General features: G+C 42.4%; 7 protein-coding genes across 7 annotated transcripts; 4 read left to right on the top strand and 3 right to left on the bottom strand.

Annotated features, from left to right (window-relative positions):
• Positions 1-1,642: 1,642 nt before the first annotated feature.
• LOC106837843 (histone H4) lies at positions 1,643-2,147 on the bottom strand. The gene has a single exon (XM_014851574.3). The coding sequence runs from the start codon at positions 2,007-2,009 to the stop codon at positions 1,698-1,700; it is 312 nt and encodes a 103-aa protein (XP_014707060.2). The 5' UTR covers positions 2,010-2,147; the 3' UTR covers positions 1,643-1,697.
• Positions 2,148-6,250: 4,103 nt separating this feature from the next.
• LOC106837821 (histone H1.2-like) lies at positions 6,251-9,265 on the top strand. Its single transcript, XM_014851553.3, has 2 exons — positions 6,251-6,876; positions 8,909-9,265. Exons 1-2 carry the CDS (start codon positions 6,251-6,253, stop codon positions 9,135-9,137), a joined length of 855 nt encoding a protein of 284 aa, XP_014707039.2. The 3' UTR covers positions 9,138-9,265.
• On the bottom strand, positions 7,061-7,520 carry LOC123288460 (histone H3.1). Its single transcript, XM_044777040.2, has one exon. The coding sequence runs from the start codon at positions 7,518-7,520 to the stop codon at positions 7,110-7,112; it is 411 nt and encodes a 136-aa protein (XP_044632975.1). The 3' UTR covers positions 7,061-7,109.
• Positions 9,266-9,389: 124 nt separating the features above from the next.
• LOC106837823 (histone H2B type 1-L-like) lies at positions 9,390-9,959 on the top strand. The gene has a single exon (XM_070515506.1). It carries the CDS (start codon positions 9,390-9,392, stop codon positions 9,957-9,959), a length of 570 nt encoding a protein of 189 aa, XP_070371607.1.
• A 3,568-nt stretch (positions 9,960-13,527) lies between these two features.
• On the bottom strand, positions 13,528-14,262 carry LOC106837836 (histone H2B type 1-C/E/F/G/I). Its single transcript, XM_014851568.3, has one exon. It carries the CDS (start codon positions 14,236-14,238, stop codon positions 13,858-13,860), a length of 381 nt encoding a protein of 126 aa, XP_014707054.1. The 5' UTR covers positions 14,239-14,262; the 3' UTR covers positions 13,528-13,857.
• Positions 14,263-14,534: 272 nt separating this feature from the next.
• LOC106837830 (histone H2A type 1-B) lies at positions 14,535-15,835 on the top strand. The gene has a single exon (XM_070516858.1). It carries the CDS (start codon positions 14,565-14,567, stop codon positions 14,955-14,957), a length of 393 nt encoding a protein of 130 aa, XP_070372959.1. The 5' UTR covers positions 14,535-14,564; the 3' UTR covers positions 14,958-15,835.
• LOC106837884 (histone H3.1-like) lies at positions 15,701-17,556 on the top strand (the record flags this gene model as incomplete). Its single annotated transcript, XM_014851628.3, has 1 exon — positions 15,701-17,556. A coding segment is annotated over one exon (471 nt), but the record flags the coding sequence as incomplete, so codon positions are not given.
• Between the last annotated feature and the right edge of the window lie 1,335 nt (positions 17,557-18,891).

The following is an 18,891-nucleotide window of genomic DNA, read 5'->3' as shown; positions in this document are numbered from 1 at the left end:
ATACTTTGAAATGTCCAGATTACAACTGCCTAAGACACATGGACAGTCCACCCATTCGTCTCTAACCTGTAAGGAGCTCCTCCGTTGTGTTCTGCCCATCATGGAACATGGTGAAAGAGATGCCAAGGAAAGAGGCTCATTTGGCATTAGTTTCCTTAAAATAGCTTTCAAGCCAATAGAAGAATAGTCCACACTGCTAAATAAGTTGAGAAAACAAAACTGTACTTGGTCTGTTAAAGTCAAGTCGCTATAACAAAGAGACTCAACAGTAGATTAGATTAAAGATAGTTATTCTCACATGGAACAGACGCATTGTGATTAGTCCAGCTCTGTGGGGCAGCCCTGCTCCTCCTGACCAGTCAGGGACTCTTGTTCCTTACAAATCATTGTTCTGTCATCCCTAGGGCAGGATGTTCTCTGCTTGGTCAGACAAGACCAATACCATCATAACTGGTGGCAAGAGGAAAGGTTTTAAAGCCCAGACGAGGGAGTCGACTCCTATTCATGCTTGTTGGAGAGCACATACTCACCTTCGCTACTAGAAAAGTCAAGAAATGTTGCCTCCGGCCAGGGAGCCACCTGTCCAGCTACGCTTTTATTATGATAAAGTGAACAAATTTCATTGGAAAAATGCCAGTCTACATCACAATAATCCCCCAAGTCTTCACAAAATAAAACCCATTGTGAGGACACCAAAGACGACAGTGGCATGCTGATAGTCCCGTGAGACACTGAAGTTTAAAGGAAGTAAAAACAAGAAATGGGTAACCCCTCTGAGAACTTGCTTATTTTCACTTCCTTGATATGTAAAGAGAAAGAGGGCAGAATTTGAATCATGAGGTTTGAAAAGCCCAGTGGAGCACTTTTTGTCAGCACCTGTGGCTTGCAACCAGCAGTACCTTTATCTTAACCAGAGGTGAATCGGCTTGTAATCAACTCGAAGATTATTTATAATAAAGGGTTAACATAACTTGGTAGGTAAACATGAATCTCTATATTTTTATCCGCCACAGATACGTTAATAAAGGCTGTTTTTTGGATTCAATAAGAAATCAGTAGCTCTGGATAGGAGGGCAAATCAGAGAAGCAAAGCACCAAACAAGGTGCCCTCTCTCCACTGTGCTTTCAAAGCCCAGGAGAGAACCCTACCTAGTTAGTCTTAACGTTTCTCAGGTAGGACTTACTGCCTCCAACATACTTTAAAGTTCGTCAGCCATCCCTTCCCTCACCCACTAACATGTAATGTGCAAGGCATGTGGTTTTGTCTTCAGCTCAGTGTCTAGATATGGACCGGGCAGGTCTTTTTTGCCTTTTAGCAGCAGCCCCAGACCTTCCCTCTTGCTTTCTTTGATGCTTTCCAGACCTCTGCCACAAGCTTGCCTCATACCATTGTGTAGAACTAAACACGCTGTTAATCACTCTAAAAGTTAGCCTTTTAGCTATAATGCGCCAAATGCATAGCAAATACACACTAACTTGCTACTATGGATTAAAACTAGACGCTATTAATAACTGGAAATGTACAAAAGAACATTAGAACGGCGTAACTTACACATCCTAAAGGACACTGGCTGTAACGTCTTAAGATGTTAGGATGAAGAGCGCTGTTGGTAAAGTGACAAACTCTTTTGGAGTGAACGGATGGGTGGCCCTGAAAAGGGCCTTTGGGTTTCCTGTAGACGATTGCGATGAAAAAATTAACCGCCGAAGCCGTAAAGAGTGCGCCCCTGGCGTTTGAGCGCGTAGACCACGTCCATGGCGGTGACTGTCTTGCGCTTGGCGTGCTCGGTGTAGGTGACCGCGTCCCGGATCACGTTCTCCAGGAAGACCTTGAGCACCCCGCGGGTCTCCTCGTAGATAAGACCAGAGATGCGCTTGACACCCCCACGCCGGGCCAGACGCCGGATGGCGGGCTTGGTGATGCCCTGGATATTGTCGCGCAGCACCTTGCGATGGCGCTTCGCGCCTCCTTTTCCCAGCCCCTTTCCGCCTTTACCGCGCCCAGACATTGCGATAAGACAGCTGCTAAGCCTGTAACAGAATAGTCTCGTTAGCGCCACTCAGTCCTTTTATAGTCAGAAGACGGACCTGTTTGAAAACCTCAAGAGCAGGGGCGGTAACCACTCAGTTCCCGCCCTTCGGCTTATTTGTCCCTTGCTAACAGCTATGGAGACCAGGCGGCGCGCCTGAAGCGACAATGGATCCTGGAGGTGAGATTTACTAAATGCTCCTATATATGGATACGTGCGTCTGTGTCTGTGCACAATCCTTTCAGCCATTAAGTGGCGCAACAATTCATACACTTTCCACAAAGAAGCCTGACACTGTCCTTCAGGTTTCCCAGAATATGGAATAGTTAATACATGCTGTCTTCCCTTATAAGACACTGTAAATGCAATTTTAAGCAACTTATATATTTATTGCTTAAGTTTATATTTATAGGTGTCTAGTTGACTAACAGGGCTCGTTGGTATGCATGTTGGATAACCCTACTGCGGGAACTGAAAGTATAAGAAGGTTACACGTTTAGAGATCAAATCATGGTAGAAATCACTGAGTGGCCCTTAAGCTTTATTAGGTATACAAGGAAGTTCATGACACAAAAATGATTAAGAATCCCTCATCTATGGGATCCTGAAAGCCTTGAAAGACTCTTGGGTTTCAAAAATGTGCAGAGAGGAGCATTCCAAAATTTCATGAATGTTGGAATGAAAATCATATATGGGTAAGAATAATGTGATGGAGGTGAGTAAGGGTAAATGGCAATGGTTTTCTCCACGTATAAACAGGAAAGAGGTCATGTCCTCTCCTTTTCTTAGAGAGTTTTCTTGGAGAATTGGTGAGTTTGTGTTTTCACTTTTCCATTAGGAAGAAAGACATTTTTCTAGGGATTCAAGCCCAGTCTCCAGTTTTTTACAATGTAGATATCTCCCAGACTGGGGGCCACATAATCTCTAGATAAGTAAAAATGTACTTCTGGAATAGGTTAGTAGTCTCTCACAAGATATACAGGAGATTGTGCCAAGGAATAGCCCCTGTCTCTCGAGGGGATAAAGAGAAGTTGTTTTTTCCTCTGCTGTATAAGACGTGTGAGATTTTTCCTAAAGGTAGTCATTTTTGTACTAACGTACATCCTGTAAATGTGTTAATGCTTAGTCAGTAATAAATTATGTCCTTCCTTCTGCATTGAGACAGAAAGGTCATTTTGTTGACAAAACTGTTCTACTTCAACCTGTGAAGGGGGCAGAAAGCCCCATAGATTTCACGTTCCTTTATCCTATCTAATAGGAATATGGCTGCTGAAATGTTTATTCTCTGCTTATATTGATGTGAAGATTAAAACTCTCTAAGGAGAGGCATGATTGGGCCATTCAGAGCTCAATGGTCAAATTGAAACAGGCTACTGATTTCATAATTACTCTACACCTTCAGTGGAGTATAAGGCCCCAACTGGTCAGGCATGGCTTTCATTCCATTTAAAATGAGTAACAAGAGTCAAGTATGTCAGCAGTACTGTGCAGAGCATGGTGGCACAGAAAACAAGCATTTGGGCAGTAGTCGTGATGGCAGAATAAAGCAATGGAATGGGATTCAGAACACTCTTGAGGTCTGGTCCCATATGGACTCCCTATAGGTATTTGTGCAAGTTCTTTTATATATGTATAAATATAGATATTTATGTATACATGTAATATATTTACATATTTACATAAATGACTGTATGCCATATCTATAAGACCAACCATACTCTGGGTTGTTTACAGGCTACTAGGAAGATTTAAAAGTGGACAAGTATGCAGATAATATGAAGCAGATTATAATGGCCAGTAATGTATCAGTTCAAAAGAGGGAGAGATCTCATCCAGTTTAAGAGATTGGGAAGGGCATATATAAGCATTTCAAAGTATGTCATTGGATTAGTTTGATGTATGTCTTGACTTTAAAATAGGGTGAGGAGAGGGTAAAGGGAAGAAAACAACAGAAAGAAAAAGAAAGATACTATGAAAGCTTAGATGATTTGACCAAGATCATATAGCTTGTAAGCTGCAAAAACAGACTCAAATACAAGTCAGTGTGTTTGCAAATTCTATGCTTGTTCAGCTAAGCCACACTACCAGAATGGTCATTTAACACCATATAAAACATTTTGAATGCCATGAGAAAGTGCTTATATTTAAATTAGAAAGCTACAGGAAGATAGGCCATATAAATTTGAAGCTCACTTGAAGAATATTTCATTGAGAGCAATGAAGAGGATGGATTATAGAAAGTGAGAACAAGGAGAGGCCCATAAGAAAAGTGTGAGAATAACCAGTCCAGACAAGAAAGAGAGGAGTCAGAATTACAACCATTATGGGGGAAATAACAAAAAAGGTGAATTTAGAAAAAAACTCACCAAACTTGGTGACAGACTGGATTTGTTGACAAAAGAAATGGAAGAATTGAAACTTTTGTACCCGTTAATAAAAGAATGGTGGTGGTGTTAGTAGAATTTATAAGAATGTCAACTGGAAGATTGTCTTTTGATTGGAAACTACATACTTAGATAAGGTTGGTCCTGTTGAGAGTCTTGTTTAGGTAGATAAGGAAGCAGATACTCAGCAAGCACCCAGAAATACAAGTTTGGCATTTAGATAAAAGGACAGACCTGAAGGGAGAGACTTCAGAATTATTTACATAAAGGTAACTCAAGAACCCATGAAGATGAGTGGGGCAGTACCTTGAAGATTTCCCACATTCAGGTGGCTAAGGGACAGCTCTTCCTTTGTTGGTGCTGCAGAAAACCAACTATGATGAGTCAAAGTCATCTTAAGAAGGTTAGGAATACATGAGCTCCATAACAAGTGAATACTGGAATACTTTGAATTGTATTTTTAATTTTTATTAACATTTATTATTTTTTTCTGTTTAAGTTGGATGTGCTCCATGAAGTAATCAGTCATTCCTTGATTTTGATGGGCTCAAGGAGGAGTATGAAACCTTCAGCCTCTTGGGTTTTTCCTCTGTCTGTTCCCAGCATTTCTTTCTTTCATAGTCCTAGTGAAACACAGACTAGTACATGCTTCAAAATAAACATAATATGTTAAAGATAAACATATAGTTTGAAGAGTGAAGAAGAAAATCAAATCAATTTCTGCCATCAATTTCCTACTGAACATTAGGCATAAGCTATACTGTGTTTCCCATAAACCTATGTCTTTGCTTAAATAAGAAATGTACCAGGGAATACAAATCATGCTTGCATTTAAATTTCTGTTTCTTAAGTGAATTCTATATGCGTATGTGTGTTGTGCTTGTATATTCCTTAATTTTGTTAGTTGAATACTTTGCCAAAGTTTGCTCTCTCCAAGTGTAACAATGTACCCAAAAGCTTGTGCACATTCTAATAACTAATCCTAATTAAATCAAGGTAAATAAGAGATTTTTTAAAAACTCATAAGGGGGTCCAACTCTCTTTTGTGCTTTTCTCTGGATCTCCTCTGCCATCAGCTATTGCAACACAGGCCCAACTACCATGTCAAGAGGATCATTGATTATTGCACTTCCCATTTTCCTAGACAAATGTTGAATGCTGAAGCCCCTAAATTACCCTCCAAATAGTCACATGAAGCTATAATAAAGCTTTTTCAAACAAAATAGTGACTTTTCTTATCAGAAATTGCTGCTATGCCAAGCATCATTTACTATCTTTCTTGCAGAGAAATCCAGAAAGAGCTTGTGTTATTTTTCCTCGTATGAAACAGATTTTCTGAGAAAATCTCAAGGGGAATGAAGCAGTTTTTGAACATATGAGAAGCCAAGAATGTAGAGAATATTATTAGAGAGTAAGATATTGAAGACACAAAGAGAAGAATTTATATTTTAAACAAAAATTAAGAAGTTGTCCTTCTGACCTGTGAATCTGTCAGAGTGTCAGGGGCTTTTGAAAAAGGCTGAGACAGATGTGATAAAAACTGGAGTAACAAATTATAAAGATCTCAAAGCTTGAGCTGTCCTGGTTCATTGTAGAATATAACTGGTGTTATTTCTCTACAGGAAATTTTAATTTTTTTGCTCTCCTGAATCGTAACAAACACAATTCCAGGACAGAGCTGAGACTAGGTCGCTGTCAAGCTGGAAGACTGAGCTGGGAACCAATCAGTGCTCAGCGTCTCTGTGTGTCTATATATACACACACACAGTCCTAGACCTGGCATCTCAACTCGGAGACTTTATTATATTTTTACTGTCAGGTATCCAGATCTCAACCATGTCGGAAACCGCACCCGCCGCGCTTCCTGCTCCTGCTCCCGCGGAAAAGACGCCTGTGAAGAAGGCCCGCAAGTCCGCAAGTGCCACCAAGCGCAAGGCTTCCGGGCCCCCTGTGTCCGAGCTCATCATCAAGGCTGTCGCCGCCTCCAAGGAGCGCAATGGCTTGTCTCTGGCCGCCCTCAAGAAGGCGCTGGCGGCAACTGGCTACGACGTGGAGAAGAACAACAGCCGCATCAAGCTGGGTCTTAAGAGCCTGGTGAGCAAGGGCACCCTGGTGCAGACCAAGGGCACCGGCGCCTCGGGCTCTTTCAAGCTCAACAAGAAGGCGGCGACCGGGGAAGCCAAACCGAAAGCTAAGAAGGCGGGCGCGGCCAAGCCCAAGAAGGCTTCTGGGGTGGCCAAAAGGCCCAAAAAGACGCCGGGTACGATCACTCCGAAAAAAAGCGCCAGGAAGACCCCGAGGAAGGTGAAGAAACCAGCGGCGTCTAAGAAAGTGATCAAGAGCGCGAAAAAGGTGAACACAGCTAAACCGAAGAAGGCAGCTAAGAGTCCAGCCAAGGCCCCTAAGCCCAAGGCAGCCAAGCCTAAAGGAGGCAAGCCCAAGAAGGCGGCCCCCAAAAAGAAGTGAGTTCAAGACTAGTTCCCACTACCTTAAAGGCTCTTTTCAGAGCCACTCAACTACTCATTAAAGAGCTGGTTATACCGCTTTGGATGGTCGGGGTAAATGAGGGGGAGGGGGAGGGGGAGGGGGAGGGGGAGGGGGAGGGGGAAGTTTCCACCATAAGTACACAGCAATCTTTCATAGAAAATGTGGTGGCTCTGAAAAGAGCCTTTGGGTTTAAGGTTTAAATAAAAGTTTACGCCCTCTCCCCGCGGATGCGGCGCGCGAGCTGGATGTCCTTGGGCATGATGGTGACGCGCTTGGCGTGGATGGCGCACAGGTTGGTGTCCTCAAACAGCCCCACCAGGTAGGCCTCGCACGCCTCCTGCAGCGCCATCACGGCCGAGCTCTGGAAGCGCAGGTCGGTCTTGAAGTCCTGCGCGATCTCGCGCACCAGGCGCTGGAAGGGCAGCTTGCGGATCAGCAGCTCGGTGGACTTCTGGTAGCGGCGGATCTCGCGCAGGGCCACCGTGCCGGGCCGGTAGCGGTGGGGCTTCTTCACGCCGCCCGTGGCCGGCGCGCTCTTGCGGGCCGCCTTGGTGGCCAGCTGCTTGCGGGGCGCCTTGCCGCCGGTGGACTTACGAGCTGTCTGCTTGGTACGAGCCATGACAAATTTACCCAAACCAGTTATCTGACAGAAAAATGAAAGCGTGCCACCCTCTACCAGTATATATAAAGAGAGTCCCGTTCTGATTGGACAATGTGCTTTTACCCTCTGGCTCTCAGTGAAAGTATTGGTAGAGACGTTCACTCCCAGATCACATGAGCCTCCGGTGCCTTTTGAGCAAAAATTAACATCTTCCTCCAACCCCTCCTTTTAACTGCTGATGTTTTCAGCCCTTTCTCGCCTGTACTGTCTTTATGCCTTTTGTTTACTGTCATCTTTGGCGTTTTTCGGCAGAATTTAATACAAATTATTACACTGATGTATCTTATTTGCTCGATAAAAATGGAAAATTTTGGCACTTGAAACTGGCTTGCTTTTGATCAGCTTTTTGAAAACGCGCGCGCTAGATGTGATTGGCCAAGGGATTTTTTTTAGCCTCAAGTTTAGGAAGGCCAATTTCCTGTCAAATTCTTAACTGCTTAAACTCGGAGATCTACTTAAATTTACAGATATTTTAAATAGATTTTTTTTCTAAATGCACGAAGATCATTAACTCTGAAGTAATTTCACACTCGATATTATAACTACATGAACACACTAATTTCTCACTATATCATCCTCATATAATAGCACTCCACTACATTTTACACTGAGATTTATGTAAAATGGTGTTAAGAGAACATACTCAAAGTTGTAAATGGTACCAAAAGATTACCATAGGCCCTTTTAGTCATGATGAACCAGGTGTTAAGTTGTACCTAAAGGACATCTGGCTCGTGGATATATAGTAGTGTATTCTTTTCACGATTGATTAGGGCCCCAGCTCCAAACAATAGGAGATTAGCAAAAAAGGCGGGGGGGGGGCGTCGGGGGGGGGGGGAATTGCAGATGAGTTTGTCCTATTAAGATGCAAAACAATTCCTTTCAACATGATAGCACAAAAGGTGCGATTTTATTGTTCTATAGGTTACCAAGCAGATTTGCATCTAAATTTGACATTGACGAGCATTATTTTTTCTATGATCTTTTCCTCACGGTTGGTCCTGAAAGTCCGCTACCTTGATTGAATTGAACTACCTCTGACACAAAGTCTCTATCCTTTTTACTTTCATGAAAACTTTTTAGGACAACTTTAAAATTTGACGGATAGTTTCGCCTTTCTGAACAGTTTTCAAGTACTGATATTTACTTTTTAGGTTGACAAATGACACTAAAGATCATTTTCAACCAGCTCCTTAAATAAGGAAGTGTAAGCCCTTTTACTGAAGATGTGGGTGGCTCTGAAAAGAGCCTTTAGTTAAAATTGACTCCTGAGAGATCTAGCCGTTTAACACTCCGTTTTACTTGCCCTTGGCCTTGTGGTGACTTTCGGTCTTTTTGGGCAACAGTACAGCCTGGATGTTGGGGAGAACGCCACCCTGCGCGATGGTCACCTTCCCCAGCAGTTTGTTCAGCTCCTCATCGTTGCGAATAGCCAGCTGGAGGTGGCGCGGAATGATGCGCGTCTTCTTGTTGTCACGGGCCGCGTTGCCCGCTAACTCCAAGATCTCGGCGGTCAAATACTCCAGCACCGCGGCTAAGTACACCGGCGCACCGGCCCCCACTCGCTCAGAGTAGTTGCCCTTGCGGAGCAGGCGGTGCACACGGCCCACAGGAAACTGAAGACCAGCCCTCGAGGAACGGGTCTTAGCCTTGGCACGAGCCTTGCCACCTTGTTTTCCGCGACCCGACATCTTAACGCAGTCTAACCAAAACCCTTGGCAAAAAAATAAACAAAAACGGGTAAATTGTATTTGCAGTCGAGAAGCAATTATACTTACAAGCGGAATTGCAAACTCTGTTATTTGATTGGCTAAGAGAATCTTTAAGATGGTAGCCAATTACAAACGAGAATTAGAGTCACAATTTGCATACCGCGTGTCTGCCTGGAATGACTTAGCCAATCAAAGTGTAAGATTTTTAATACCATATTTGCATAGGAACCCTACAAATATTATGAGCGTGTTAACTAGACTACCTAGTTTTCTCTTAATTGAAAACGGTTTGTGCTTTGGTAGTATGCCTGAACTAGCCAAATCCGCTCCGGCCCCCAAAAAGGGCTCTAAGAAAGCGGTGATTAAGGCCCAGAAGAAGGACGGCAAGAAGCGCAAGCGCAGCCGCAAGGAGAGCTACTCGGTCTACGTGTACAAGGTGCTGAAGCAGGTCCACCCCGACACCGGCATCTCGTCCAAGGCCATGGGCATCATGAACTCGTTCGTCAATGACATTTTTGAGCGCATCGCGGGCGAGGCGTCGCGCCTGGCGCATTACAACAAGCGCTCGACCATCACCTCCAGGGAGATCCAGACGGCCGTGCGCCTGCTGCTGCCCGGGGAGCTGGCCAAGCACGCCGTGTCCGAGGGCACCAAGGCCGTCACCAAGTACACCAGCTCCAAGTAATCCTGACAAGTAGAATGTTTTCATAGTTAACCCCAAGGGCTCTTTTAAGAGCCACCTATCTTTTCAGCATAAGGGTTGTAATGGCTTTAATAGTTGATGTACCTGCCGAACAGATTTTGTCTTTTTCTCTTTGTTGAAAATATTAGGCTTGATGTGGTGCTAGCACCTTGAAGTACATAGGTCTTTTGAGTAGTTGCAACGAAATGATGTACTTAGTTCTAGATCAGTGGTCGAGTGTCTCTCTTGTACTGCTCACTTTGGCTGCAAGACGGGCCTAATGTTAACATGCAAGTTTCACTTACACTGCTATAATCTAGTGTGCCTTTCACATTGGTTTCTTAAAAAGTGAAAAGGACTTAAGAAATCCAGTAAGACCCGTTTTGGTAATGCTATGTTGTAGTAAAAAAAATAATTTCTTGATTCCAGTTTAATCAATATCACTTAATACATATCTAGTGGATTTATATGCTTAAAGCAATGTAACTCAGATTCTAGCTACTAATGGAAGCAGGACAGTTAATGTGCGTGAAAGTTGAAAAACGAACATTGCTGGATGCAGGATAGGGTGATTTAATTATAATCAGAATTTTCCCAAGACTTGTCTAATGATAGGTTAGACCATAGTGGCAGTTTAGGAAAGAAGCACCCTTGAGATATTTTGGTGCCTCTACCTTAAATTATTTTCTTCCAGGGTGGATTTTATATCAGTTTATTTTTATCCCGGTATGCTAAAATTCTTCTTTTTAAGTGAAAAAACAATTCATTCGTCATTCTAGTTATGATACCACAAGTGTCCCGTTCTATGTAAACGTATATAATGACGATGAAAATTTACACTTTTCCCTTGGTGATTATGAACCTACTTAAGGTTGTAAACTGCTACGAATGGCATCCCATGTAGAATAAATGCCAAGAATGTACATACAAACTATTTTTAGGATTTCAACCCAGGCAGGGGAAAAAGTTATAGTACTGTGTCTGCTTGTATAATTTCTTTCTCACTCACTACACAAGACGTAAGTTGACACACACACACAACACAACATGTACAAAGAATATTTAAACATTCAAAGCAACAAAACATAAAAAACAAAATCAAGAAGAAGAAAAATGTAAAAGAATGAAAACTATAAACAACAGATAAGTTATGTGAGAGTTTATATTGTTACAAACAGTTACTTTTTGCTTTCTGTAGTCTCAGAAGTACATGTCCAAGGAAAGTCTATATGAGCTTCCAGGGAGTACATGAACTTCTTGAAATTATGCACAATATTGTGTCCATATGTTCTTCCTCCTCCCAGAGGAGAAAATGTATAGTTTTTCATCAAATTTTAAAAATACTGTCACTTATTGTGTTAGGCAGAATAATGTCACCCCAATTATGTCTACCTCCTAATTTCTGGAGTCTGTGAATATGTTTGGTTACATGACAAAGGGCAATCAAGGTTGCAGGTGGAATTAATGTTGCTAATCACCTGACTTTTAAAAAGGGAGATTATCCTGGATTATCCAAACATACCCAATACAATCACAAGGGTCCTTAACAAGGAAAGAGGATGTCAGAGTACAGAACCAGAGAGATGGCAGCATGAGAAGAATTTGGCCAGAGATTTCTGGCTTTGAAAACCTAGGAAAGGGGCCATGAGCCAAGGAAGGAGGATGGCTCTAGGAACTGGGAAAGACTGGGAAAGATTCATTTTTAGAGGGTCAGGAAGAGAATGCAGCGTTCTGACACCTTGATTGTAGCTCAGTGCGATTTGTGTCTGAACACTGATTTGCATAACTATAACATTATAACTGTGTATTGTTTTAAGCCACTAAATTTATGATAATTTGTCAGACCCCAATAGGAAATTAAAGTACCCACACAAGTTTAAGAATCACTGGGGCCGGCCTGGTGGTGCAGTGGTTAAGTGTGCACGTTCCGCTTTGGCAACCTGAGGTTTGCTGGTTCGGATCCTGGGTGCGGACATGGCACTGCTTGGCATGCCATGCTGTGGCAGGTGTCCCACATGTGGCAGGTGTCCCACATATAAAGTAGAAGATAGGCATGGATGTTAGCTCAGGGTCAGCCTTCCTCAGAAAAAAGAGGACAATTGGCAACAGTTAGCTCAGGGCTAATCTTCCTCAAAAATAAAAAGAGAGAATTACTGATTAAAGTATCTAATGGATGTTCTTTAAGATAATATGATTATATATTTAAATGTGTAAGTATTATCAAAATTATTGGAAATGCATGCAAATTCTTCCTAAACATGATAGGCTCACATAATTTTTTTTGTCTGCTTTATCTTCCCCAAATCCCCCCTGGTACGTAGTTGTATATGTTAGTTGCAGGTCCTTCTAGTTGTAGCAAGGCTCACATAATTTTGAAATTGCTCTGATTGTAACAGCAATTTACATTTTCTTTTTTGCTAGTGTCTAGGGTGTCTGATTTCAACAACAGAAAGTCTCATTTCATTGAGCAGCACTTCCTCCACTCATTGTAATATCATTACTTATGGTTATAATACTACTTCAAAAAGCTTGCCTTCATTATATGTAAAGTACAAGATTAATGGATATTTTACCTCATAACTTCCATAAATAATATCATAATTGTGAATCCCATTAAAATGTTTATTTTTGTTATCATTGCATCTGTTTTCACAAAAGTGTCAATAAAATTGATTTTAGTAGTATTCTCATTTTATAAGTGAGAAACAAAGGGTCTGAGAACCAAAGTTCATTTACCTGGCAGAACTGAAATTCCAACCAATGTTTTCTGATTCTATGCACTTTCAAAAATGTTCAGATAGAATTCAAATCACATCAACAGATTTCTGAGTACTTTAGAAAGTACTTTTACATAGATTATCTCCTCTCCCCAGCACTAGGCTACATCTCTTTTCTTGGTGCATTCCTTGTTCATCTTTTATGAAACATCCTGAGCCAGCAAAAAACGAAGGCTTGGTTAGGTGAAAAGATGAAGCTCAGTATCTCAGAGGCCTGTAAGGCTGCACTTATATTCAACTCACTTTTGTCTCCTGGAATAAAGTTTACCTACCTGAGAGAACTGATGGTGATAAACCCTCTGAGACTATGAGTTCCCTAAAAGCAAAGAAAATGTTTTATATGATTATCAGAGCCCGATGCTTAGAGGAATTGCAGTGTGCAAACACTTGAAAATGTGAAGTGGAAACGGCCCTTTCAATCAAGAGAGGCTTTGCTCCATGCATCAATGTCCAGTCAGGAGAACAGAAAAATATTGGTTGTTTTTACAAAGCTAATTTAACAAAAGTTACACATTTGGGAATACCGAAAAGCAAAAGCAGAAGTGAGATGTTCCAGGAACAACTGAACAAAACAGCAACCACGTGTAGAACTCTGGACAAAAAGAAAAGAGGTCGAGTTCGGAAGGAAAAGCTGGTGGAGGTAAGGATTGGAATTCCAGGGTGGAGGTGATGATTCTGGAAGTGTCAAAGCAAGACTAAGAAAAGGAAAGGAAAACAAAAAAGCAGTAAACTAATCAATTGCTGCCGCGAGAAGGGAATACCATTGCTAGGGTGATACTGACAGAAACAAGAGTTGCCTCTTAATTCCTCTCTGGCTTTCCTTAGACATGGGGGAGTTAAGTGTGGTGTACTGAACTCCAGCCCCAACACCACATAAGACATAAAGATCAAGGAAAAGCTTGACTATTGAGCACACGGGGCGGTTTGTATTTTCATATATATACACACACACACACACGTGTATTTTTTAATCAACAAAGTAGCAAAACTTGAGGTGTCAAACTGTGCTTACGGAAAACTTCCAGCAAAGCAAGTCTGGAACTAGAACGTGTTCAAACTCTTTAAATGACAATTTAAGTGGCTCTGAAAAGAGCCTTTGGGTTTAACTGTGGCTACAACCACATTTACTTGGAGCTGGTGTATTTGGTGACAGCCTTGGTGCCCTCGGACACGGCGTGCTTGGCCAGCTCCCCGGGCAGCAGCAGGCGCACGGCCGTCTGGATCTCCCTGGAGGTGATGGTCGAGCGCTTGTTGTAATGCGCCAGGCGCGACGCCTCGCCCGCGATGCGCTCAAAAATGTCATTGACGAACGAGTTCATGATGCCCATGGCCTTGGACGAGATGCCGGTGTCGGGGTGGACCTGCTTCAGCACCTTGTACACGTAGACCGAGTAGCTCTCCTTGCGGCTGCGCTTGCGCTTCTTGCCGTCCTTCTTCTGGGCCTTGGTCACCGCCTTCTTGGAGCCCTTCTTCGGGGCAGGAGCGGACTTAGCCGGTTCAGGCATATCAACAATGAACAAGTTCAGCACTAAGAGAACAAAAGTCTTAAAATGTCTGCTTACATGTAGTCTCGTCTTTTATAGGCGACCTATGCAAATAAGGAATTCAAGACTATCTAGATCTGATTTGATCATATTTTAGTGACGGAGAATATGTAAATTTACCTGCGTCACAGCTCCTTTCTTATTGGTTGACCAGTCAAAGGATAATTTTAGCCAATCCCATCTCGCATTTTACAATTCCATCCGCCACTATAACTGGCATCCTAGTGCTCATTTTTGAACACTTCTGTTTTGCTTTTTCTGTGGTTCTTATACTGTTTTCATTCAACATGTCTGGACGTGGAAAACAAGGAGGCAAAGCCCGGGCTAAGGCTAAGACGCGGTCCTCGAGAGCTGGACTCCAGTTTCCAGTGGGTAGAGTTCATCGTCTACTCCGCAAGGGGAACTATTCTGAGCGGGTCGGGGCCGGAGCGCCGGTGTACCTGGCGGCGGTGCTGGAGTACCTGACGGCCGAGATCCTGGAGCTGGCGGGCAACGCGGCCCGCGACAACAAAAAGACGCGCATCATCCCGCGCCACCTGCAGCTGGCTATCCGCAACGACGAGGAGCTCAACAAGCTGCTGGGGCGCGTGACCATCGCGCAGGGCGGTGTGCTGCCAAATATCCAGGCGGTGCTGCTGCCCAAGAAGACCGAGAGTCACCACAAGGCTAAGGGCAAGTGAAGCTTTTAAGCAGCCCTCCAGTTCACGAAATCAAAGGCTCTTTTCAGAGCCACCCACTTATTATGGAAAGCGCTGCAATACTTATGTCAGGGATACATTTTTAGATTTCAAGAAGTTTCATTTGCCTGTTAGTCATACTAGCCTGTCCATAAGATTTTTTTTGTTTAAAAATGGACAATTGGTGCTCCCATCCTTGCCGCAAAGAAGTCGCTTCGCTTTCTAAGCTGTTGTTCACATACGCACCGTAAAATGTTTGAAAACCTTCTGAAACGATTTCGGGCGTCCTCAAGAAAACAATACATTTATAGACCCACAAAAAATCTGTTGGAGTTGCAATTCTGTGTCAGGTCATAACTTAGGGCTGTAGGCTATGTAAATGACAGAATGGTAGGAATCGAGACCATAATGTCAATTTGGTGACAGGTTGTCTTGTGTATATGTCCACTGTGTATATACATATATACATGGTTATATATGCACTATATTGAAACAAATTTAGTGTAAGTCTAAAATAGGAATGAAAGAACAGAAGAGGGAGAGATGACCAATGACATGGGAGGGCGGGCTTTTTAAATTTTCACGGACGATGGCGTTCTTAGAATTTTTTAGCCCGTTGGTTATTTGTCTTTTCAGAAAAAAACAGTGAAGTGCACTAAAATCGACACTATACGCTTTGAAAGCAGCCTGAGAACCAATTAGATCACAGCGTGGAATCTACCAACCAGACTGATCTGCTCCTATGAATAAGGTCAGAACCAGGTCGGTACTATTCCCCAGCCAGTTTCTTTTTCTGTGTTGTCGTTGTGGCTCGCTCTGAACAAACTGCACGCAAATCCACCAGTGGCAAGGCCCCGCGCAAGCAGCTGGCCACCAAGGCGGCTCGCAAGAGCGCGCCGGCCACGGGCGGCGTGAAGAAGCCCCATCGCTACCGGCCCGGCACGGTGGCCCTGCGCGAGATCCGCCGCTACCAGAAGTCCACCGAGCTGCTGATCCGCAAGCTGCCCTTCCAGCGCCTGGTGCGCGAGATCGCGCAGGACTTCAAGACCGACCTGCGCTTCCAGAGCTCGGCCGTGATGGCGCTGCAGGAGGCGTGCGAGGCCTACCTGGTGGGGCTCTTCGAGGACACCAATAAGTGCGCCATCCACGCCAATTGCGTCACCATCATGCCCAAGGACGTCCAGCTCGCGTGCCGCATCCGTGCGGAAAGAGCATAACCCAAGGCGTTTGTTTTCTCTGTACTGAAAAAGGCTTTTTTCAGAGCCCCCTACTTTATCCCTAAGACCTGTTGTAATGCTTTCCCGTGTTTTACCTCCCTTGGCAAAAGTAGTTTCTCTTTTTTCAGAAATACTTAAAAACCTGAAGTAGTGGTACACACTAGATTTTCTAACACCGGATCCTATTTGGATTTATAATAATTTGTGGTGTGTAATGATGTATAATCCATTACTTAATTTTAGAAAATCGCTTCACTTTTCACCCCTCAGGCTATCTTTCAAACCATAGTTGTATTTGATGAGAAGGAGGTAGGCATGGAATGGCTTCTAGGTATTAAAGATCAAAAAGGACATCTTCCTAATAAAGTGACTTGCCTCTTAACATGCAGGCTTATATCCGTATGGATTCTGAAAGGAAATTGTAATCAGTGGGGTCAAAATCTAGGAAAATCAAACGAAATTAGTACCTTAATGGGCCTCCAACCCACTGGTAGGCTTCAGTAGCCTAAAAAGCAAATACAGACCTGATTTTTCACATGGAGAAATTGGTCTTTGTGTCTTTACCTTATGACAGTTATCAAAGTGTAAAATTCAAAATAAACCAAGTCTCATAAATACGTAAAGAATGTTTCTAATAACTCACTTTTTTTTAAAGATTGGCACCTGAGCTAACATCTGTTGCCAATCTTCTTTTTTTTCATCTTCTTCTTCTCCCCAAAGCCAGCCAAGTACATAGTTTCACATTCTAGATGTAGGTCCTTCTGGTTGTGCTATATGGGACATCGCCTCAGCATGGCCTGATGAATGGTGCCATGTCCACGCCTAGGATCCAAAGTGGCGAAACCCTGGGCTGCCAAAGCTGAGCACACAAACTTAACCACTTGGCCACAGGGCCAACCTGCTAATAACTCATCATTAAGGGAACCATCAGGAAGATAAACCTAGTTCAAAGAAGTATAGGAGATTATCAAGACTATATATAGCTCATTAAGATGAAAGAAACCAGAATAGTCACCCCAAAATATGCCTCTTTACATCAACATTATTTTGGCTTGAAGGCACTTAAGCAGCAATGGCAGGAAAAGCTCTCTCTAACCTCCTCCTTTTCTGCCTTAATGCAGGATGTAAATTCTGTACTGGAGACCACTCTAGAATCTCAGCCCAGAGAGGCACCAGAGGAATCTGCAAACAAGCCATACTCTGTTAGTTTCCTCTCATATATCTACCTTCCCAGTTTGCCACCCTTAGAAGCATAAAACTGCTTTCCTTTGTCCCGTCATTTCTCTCCTAATCTATTGTTCTTCGTTGAAGATGCTATAAAAGTCACAGTTCTAAGCTTCTTTGAATTACTCTTTCCTGAGTGTCTCCCATGGATATATGCAATATACATGTTAATAAACTCGTTTGTTTTTCTTTTGCTAATCTGTGTTTTGTTACAGGGGCCCCAGCCAGGAACGAAGATGGATAGAGGAAAGAATTGCCTCTCCTACAATAGAAAGAAGATTGAAATAAAATCAAAAGAGCAAATTTAGATCAAAAAAGTTATTGTCCTATAACACATTTATACTTTTAGGTTGTCTTTTCTACTAGAGACAGATCATTTTCATCTCTATTGGACAAAAATCATTGAAATTATCAATATTCTACAAGTTAACAACTAAATTCACAGATATTTCACAGATACTGGACCCTAATAAGTAGTCAAACATAAGCACATTCACCTACAATAATTAAAAAATACTTACGTAGGCTTTTAGACTATGCTGTCATATGACAACAAAAGGAAGTGCAGTCCATCCCTTTGCCTTAATTCAATATTTGGATATTTCTTAACAGTTTACAGAGCTGTCCTGCAATGACCAGAGTCCTTCTCTTGTCCTCAGTGAGCCTATGCCTGATGAAGACTCTGCTTTCCTGTCTGAACTTTCCTCCTTCCTGTATTGTGCTTACCAGTGATGACTTGCCATGACTTTGAAGGACAAGTGTTCAACTTCCCAATCCTAAAGAAGAGGAGGAAAGGACCGCCACTCTCTCCTAGACACTCTTAACTTCCAACGAAGTCAAAGTCACATGACATCTCATTTATCTTCGTTGTTCAAAAAGATAAAATCATGATTCAGCAATTATAAAATAAGGACGTTCCAAAGAGTTTATAGAATTCATCAATGAATGAAGCAACAGGTAATGTACTATGAGAGGTTCAAAGATTTCAGAACTTAGGGTATTTATAGAAAATTTAACAAAGAAACATTAGGATAGGATTGTTGAATTAGCTTAAAACAACATTAATTAATGTCCAAAAGGCCATAAATCTTTGGCGCTATATTTGTTCCACTGGACAGAAATTATCTGCATCTTTGCCAAATAAAGCCCTGCAAGTTAATGAGTAACCTTTAATCAACAGTAAACAGTGACATGATTAGAGTACGTTTTCATAGATTGCTTCTCTGGCCTTTTAACCTTTTATGATATTAGACATCACGGCAATCCATTTTTGCTTACTTCCAAGTCTCAGATAGTTGTTCTCAATTGTGAATCCTTAGTAGAAAAAATAAATATATAGAACATGCAAGATAAATTTCTGTGAAACTTCACAGAGTAACTCCTTGACCTTCTTACTTTACTCATTTATCAAATAATAGACACTTAAACTTTTTATTCTTTCTAGATTCCAAAGTAATTGATTTGATTTTTTTTATCTCTGTCTTTGTCTTTATCTA

This window comes from Equus asinus, chromosome 8, assembly GCF_041296235.1.
Source record: "Equus asinus isolate D_3611 breed Donkey chromosome 8, EquAss-T2T_v2, whole genome shotgun sequence".
Classification (NCBI taxonomy): Eukaryota; Metazoa; Chordata; class Mammalia; order Perissodactyla; family Equidae; genus Equus; species Equus asinus.
This window is presented reverse-complemented; position numbering and strand designations above follow the sequence as displayed.